The sequence below is a fragment of the Acanthisitta chloris genome, unplaced genomic scaffold (genome assembly GCF_000695815.1).
Source record: "Acanthisitta chloris isolate BGI_N310 unplaced genomic scaffold, ASM69581v1 scaffold34776, whole genome shotgun sequence".
Classification (NCBI taxonomy): domain Eukaryota; kingdom Metazoa; phylum Chordata; class Aves; order Passeriformes; family Acanthisittidae; genus Acanthisitta; species Acanthisitta chloris.
The window spans coordinates 12,395-18,903 of NW_008677077.1; the positions used below are offsets into that span (position 1 = coordinate 12,395).

Consider the following 6,509-nt stretch of genomic DNA (forward strand, 5'->3'; position numbering starts at 1 on the left):
AGTGTTCCCATGCCCCAGGGAAGGAGGGTGGCCCTTCATGGAGAGCAGCTTGGAGAAGGGTGCTGGAAAGTCTAGGGGTAGCCCATCCAAACTGGCAGCCCTCCCCAGTGGGAAGTCATCCTCCTCCTCTTGGAGGTCTCCTTGCCAGGAGGAGAGGGCTATGTTGGAAGGATGTGATGTGGCACAGCCTTGGAAAGGTGTTGGTGTCAACGTGGTGAAGTGAAGGACAGGGCAGCAAGACCAGAGGGAGGTGGAAAATGAGAGCAAGAAGTTGTGGCAGCACCAACGCCAACAACCTGAAGAGAAAGCTGCTTTAGGCTGGAGGTCCTGCCAGTGGACCAGAGGCAGAGGCTGCCAGAGGCTGAACAAGGAAATCAGGACAGCAGCTTCCTGCACAAGGATTTTGCTCAGTTCATAGTTTCCTCTGCAAGAGGTTTTGGGGCTGGGCTGCTGGGCCTGTGGCTGTTATCACAGGGAAATAAATGGGTGGGCCTGGCTGCATCTCCCTGCCATCAGCATCCCTGGCTGGCCCCTGATCCAGCAGCTCTTCCCTCCTGTGGCAGATGTCACATCACGCAATCGCTGGTAAGGTCAGCAAGCAAAGGGATGGCAGTAAGGACTGAATTGGCCAAAGCAGTGCACATGCCCATTGAGCACTAGTCCCTACAGGCAGGGCTCAGGAGCATCAGCAGGAGTGTGTCTTTTCACTTGAGAGACTCCAGCCAGTCCTGGGTTAGGTCTAGAGCTACATCAGCACCTACAACACCAGACCTGGCTAACAAAACATATGTATATACAACTGCTTCCGAAGAAGAAGTAAGGAGAAACCACCATCCTATGGGTCCTTCCCCTCATCTGCTTTACCTTCTTTTCTTCTCCCTGCCATGCAGGAATCTCTGGGAAGACTCAGATTCTTTTCGCCCTCGTCTTCACAACCCGTTACCTGGACCTGTTCACGAACTTCATCTCTGTCTATAACACTGTGATGAAGGTAAGGAGAGGGCAGTGCAGCAGCAGAGGCTCCCCTCAGCTCCCTGTGGTTTCTCAGGGAGGTGAGGATACACAGTCACTAGGTGAGCTTTTCATCCAGGAAGGGTGGATAAAGATGCTTCCTTTGGTGTCACTGGCCCTCTATCAACCAAAAGAACCCCTCACCATAGGAAGTGAGTAAGCTGAGCCACATTCAGTAACACTAAAACCAGAACGAGATGCCATGAATCAAGCCTGGGTGCCCTTGCACAGCAGGAGCATTAACAAGCTGCCACCAAGCCAACCTCTTCACACAGAGCCCCAGCAGGACTCAAGTGTGTGATCCTCATGGTGGGACAAGCTTTACTTGACCACTGGAGTATCTCCAGCAGAAGTCAATCCACAAGCCAGCACAGGGAAAGCATTCACCACTATCTCACCCTGGCACAGCCTCACGAGAACCAGGTTTACAGATCTTTGGCAAAACCATCCCCTCTTTAAACACGGAAGATGCCGTTGCAGCTGAAGTCTTACCACCTCCTCCCTTCTCTCCTCCAGGTCATTTTTTTGGTATGTGCCTATGTCACTGTGTACATGATCTATGTGAAATTCCGGAAAACATTTGACAGTGAGAACGACTCCTTTCGCCTGGAGTTCCTGCTGGTCCCTGTCACAGGTCTGTCGTTTCTGGAGAACCACAGCTTCACCCCCTTGGAGGTAAGGAAAAGCTGAGGCAGGAAAAGGGAGGGGAAGCAGCAGCCTGACACGAGGCAGCAGAGTGAGCAGCATGTTGAATAGCTGAGATTTTTAACAGCAAAAGCAGGCAGGAAAAGCAAAGTTGGCAGGCCTTGAAGATGGTACCATCTATAGAGCAGCTCAGTGCTGTCTCCTCTCAGTCCCAGCACAGCAGGCTCGTTTTCCCCAACTCCAGCAGCACTACTCATCCCACTCACACATCAGTGCTTTGCCAAATGAAAAGCTTTGGGTCTTAATGCATATTAACCAGCACCAAGACTTCCCACTGCCTTCATTTTGCACCTCACAGATACTCTGGACCTTCTCCATCTACCTGGAGTCCGTGGCTATCCTTCCTCAGCTCTTCATGATCAGCAAGACGGGGGAAGCAGAGACCATCACGACACACTACCTTTTCTTCCTGGGCCTCTACCGCGCACTCTACATTGCCAACTGGGTCTGGCGCTACCACACAGAGAATTTTTATGACCAGATTGCTGTAGTTTCTGGGGTGGTACAAACCATCTTCTACTGTGACTTCTTCTATCTCTACGTCACCAAAGGTGGGTAAAGAGGTTGGTATAAATCTGAAATGTTCATTCAACACTCTTGCGATGTCAGTGGAGCTGCAGCTTGCCATGCACTAATCCTGACGTGACTTTACTCTGCGCTGTGTTTGTGATGCAATATTGTGCACCTAAAGGCCAGTTAAAAAAATGTACCTGATGAATGCATCACTGCTCACAAGGCTCTAGCTGTGCACGTGAAACACAGCAGAAATTAAACCAGAGCTAAGCCTGGTTTAACCCCACCTTGGAAAGTTAACAACTGAGGTACATTCAATTCCACATACATTTTAAGAGATTATGAATCACACACACACAAAAAAAAATTGAGGGGGAAAAAATAGCTGTAGGCAGACAATGTACCTGAGAAAGCAACTGCAGACATATGGAGATATTATTAAACCTACTTTTCCTTTGATTGGAAAGATATAACGTTGTCAAGAAGCGACTCTGTAGGAAGATGGGCACCTGCACAGCGAGACACTCCTGTTTTCCACAATCAGATGCCCCTTGCACTTCAGTGCTGTGCTTTGGGAAATGACTCTGAACCAGAGCTAATATGTGCACCAAGGGCATAAATCCTGGTGGAGCATGCTGTGGTTTGCCCAAGCTGAACTATGCCTGAGAACACCTTTCTGTTGAGGACGGAATTAGAAATTAGCTAAGTGAACGAGTATTTTCTTCCTTCTTCGCATGCCCCAACGAGTCTGCCAAAAGCAGCAGTGCCTGCCTGCGTTTGATGTTCCCAGGCACAGGCTTTTGGTGGCTTCATGCACTATACCTGCTGCTAGAGAGGTGACAGGAGCACTGAGCAGGTGGCTAGCCTTGGCAGATTAAGACTTCCTTCTGTCATTAAATATTTTTGCAGCCAGAAAAACGGCTTTGTATATCTGCCATCAAGGTGTTCCACGTCAATTCCTTTTTTTCCCTTTTCTAAACTAATTCCTATTTTGGCTTCACTCAATTCACGTGTCCTTCTGTGTTTTGTAAGGAATCCACACCCTTTGCAGTTGCGGATGGTGGAACAAAAGGGGGGAAAAAAACCCCACAACTGCTGGCTTTGAGTCTCGCACTGCTAGCAACAGGGCTGCAAAATTTAGATGATACAGGAGGCAGAAGAAAAAACATTTGTCCCTGGAACATCACAGCAGGAAGAGAATGGCTTTTTTTTTTCCTTTTTTCCTTTTACACAAATGTTCTGGATCATGGGAGAGAAATGGTGTCTGAAGATATGCAAATGCTTTGCAGTCATTTATGAGAGCCAGCAATATTATAGCAGGTTGCATCTCTCATATTCTTTCTGAAAACTCATCTTTTCAAAACATTTCTAACACTGAAGAGCTATGACAAAAGGGGAAAAAAAAGGGCAAGAATGTGTTATATAAAGAAATGTATTTAAAAAGACTTCAGAGCCTTATACCAAAGAATCGCAAAGGGATTTTTATAGGATGTTACTTCTCTTCATCTTGTTTTCAAAACTAGATGAGCTCCTTTCTGTTTAACGCAAGGACCTGAAATACATCCTGGGGAAGCTCTCAGATCCCCAAAGCATGTGTTTCACAGAACAGCTGGGGCTGGGAGCAGACAGAGGGATCACCTAACCCACACTCTGCTCACAGGTCATTCAAGGTCTTGTCCAGTCAGGTTTTGACTGTCTCCAGGATGGAGCCTCTCTGGGCAACCTTTGCCAGTGTCTGACCCCCCTCACTGTAAAATACTGGTTTTATGTTTTAAGTGGAATTGCCCATTGCTCCTTGTCCTGTCACTTGGGCACCACCCAGCAGAGTCTAGGTGTCTCCTTTATTGCTCCTATCAGGCATTTGTACACATGGCTAAGATCCCGCTCGGCCTTCACAAGGCTGGACAGCCTCAGCTCAGTTCACAGCCTGCACTCTTACATCAGATGCTCTTGTGGTCTTTCTTGACTTACTCCAGCATGCCTCTGTCTCTTGTGCTGAGAGCCCAAAGGTGAACCCACCACTCCAGCTGTGGCCTCCCCAAGGCTGAGCAGAGAAAGGACCGCCTCCCTCCCTCCCTCCCTCGTCACCCTGCTGGGGATGCAGCTCCAGAAGCTGTTTGCTGCTTTGCCACAAGGGCACACTGGTGGCTTATGTTCAACGTGGTGTCCACCAGCACACTCAGGGCCTTTCCTGCCAAGCTGCCCCCCAGCTGGGCAGCCCCCAGCACACACTGGTACCTGGGCTCGTTCCACCTAGGGGCAAGGACGTGTATTTGTCTGTGTTAAGCTTCATGAGGTCCCCTCAGCCCATTTCTCCCAGCCTGGCATGGCCCCTCTGGCCCCACCTGGTCCATCAGGTGTGGAGCATTGCTGGCACATCACTGCCCTTCCCTCTAGCACCCACGAGATGCTGAGCAGTGCAGGCCCCAGCTCCCACCCTGGGTACACCACCCAGACAGACAGCACCGCTGACTGCTACACATCCAGGGCAGCTGCTGCTCCATCCACCCCATTGGCCCAGAGACATCCCTGCTATCCCAAGTTTCAGATCAGATGGGATGGGGCAGGCTCAGGGGGGTCTCTGGCCACAGACCATTTATTCAGACCCTGCTCTGTGTCAAATGGAGGGGAAAGCACGAGGGATAGTACATCAAGAAAAAATGAGGAAATGAAGAGGGTCCATACATGAGAACAAGTAACCATGGAAGAGGAAACAATAACCTTTTCCTTTAGCATAAAGGAGAATAAATAGGTTGTGGAGTTTCCCCTTAGCAGCAATTTCATGGTGACTGGCTCTCATGTGCTGTAGGCAAACCTGGCACCACACTGGCCAGTGCTCTACAGAGCAAGGTGAAAAAATGAAATTCCTGCAACAATGGAATAGTTGAATTCTCCAAAGTTCATTCATCACCTTCTCCTTCTCTTTGCACAGTCCTAAAAGGAAAGAAGCTAAGTCTTCCCATGCCTGTTTGAAGACATCCCACAGACAACACCAAGAAATGCCAAAGCTGAAGCTCTTAAGATCGCAGCTTTCCTTCCCTGGCCCTCTTTGACTAAGGGATGGCTCAGCTGAGTTTCAGCCCAGTGCCAGGAAGACAACGAAGCTTGGAAAGCTGAAATGCATTTCATCCGTGAGACTTTTCTCTCAATTTTTTTTAATCTCTTCTCCCTTGACTCTGGTGCTAGTTTAAGTAGTGCTGGCCAATACTGAAGTATTGCAAGCAAATTATTCTCTCCCGGCTCTTCCCAGCATCTACCTCCAAAACACACCTCTACCTTGACCCTGAGGCAGCACAAGGAGCATAAGGAAAACTGCCACTCCCTTTAGTCCTTCAACAAGTGCCCATGGTAAAGGGAACACGGTGCTATTCGGTCTGGGAACACAAAGCCCACCGAGCCATTTCCAGGTGGCCATGTCTGCTATAAACTTTGACTCTGTATGAACTACCACCCCTCAAAAGTTAACTCTGCCTGACCCTCTCTCTATTCAGGTCCTTTAACATTCAGGGAAAACACATCTGTCTTCCAATTCCACAAGCAGTCAAACACCCTCCCTGCTCACTCACTTTCAGCTCCTTGTATCATACAGACAAGGACCATCTCCATTAAAATTCAGTAGGTTGCCAAGAGGTGTTTCCAACTCCTTGAACTTGACTTCTTTTAAGACCTGGGAAGAACAGGGGCAGAGATGGCTTTGCATTCCAAAAATAAAGACAAAGTTCACAGTTTATTGACAACAGTGTTTTTATTTATACCTACAAAAGAAAACAAGATGGTATCAAAAGGACAATTTACAAACTAAGAATAGTAACATAGCTCTTAGTATCCTGTGCCTGAACACCACAGATCTATGAATCTCTCAATTCAAGTTTTTGTTAATACAACAGGAATGTGTTCAGAGACCAGCAGGTGTGTGAAACAAGATGCTGATCCCACACAAAGCCACTAACCCATTGTTCAGAGAAGTCCAAACAGTAAATTACTTCAGGAAGTGGGAGGGGAGGAGACACCCAACTCATCTGACACTCCCACAAACTTCTTACAGGTTGAAAACAATGCAAACAACACTAGAGGCTAATGCTTTATCAACAGGGGCCCTCCAGCTGGTATATGGAACAGAGCAGCAAGCACCAGGTGGGACAGGGGCAGCACATGCCAAGGTGCATTTATGCATTCAAGTGTGGTTGACACTCTGAACTGAACAGAGACCCTGGACTTCAGCTGACCTCAATGGCAATTAAGCACTGCGAGACTTGGCGCCAATGTTTACACGTGCACAA

At 48.3% G+C, this 6,509-nt stretch overlaps 1 protein-coding gene across 2 annotated transcripts in view; it reads left to right on the forward strand.

Moving 5' to 3' along the window:
- The window catches only part of LOC103803797 (ER lumen protein-retaining receptor 3), a 5,476-nt gene extending 104 nt beyond the window's left edge, over positions 1 to 5,372 (forward strand). For both annotated transcript variants that reach the window (XM_009076373.1, XM_009076374.1), the window contains exons 2-5: positions 850 to 991; positions 1,528 to 1,686; positions 2,015 to 2,267; positions 5,162 to 5,372. In XM_009076373.1, the coding sequence (XP_009074621.1) occupies positions 850 to 991; positions 1,528 to 1,686; positions 2,015 to 2,267; positions 5,162 to 5,202 (595 nt within the window). In that variant the 3' untranslated portion in view covers positions 5,203 to 5,372. The remainder of the gene's footprint in view (positions 1 to 849; positions 992 to 1,527; positions 1,687 to 2,014; positions 2,268 to 5,161) is intronic.
- Positions 5,373 to 6,509: the final 1,137 nt, after the last annotated feature.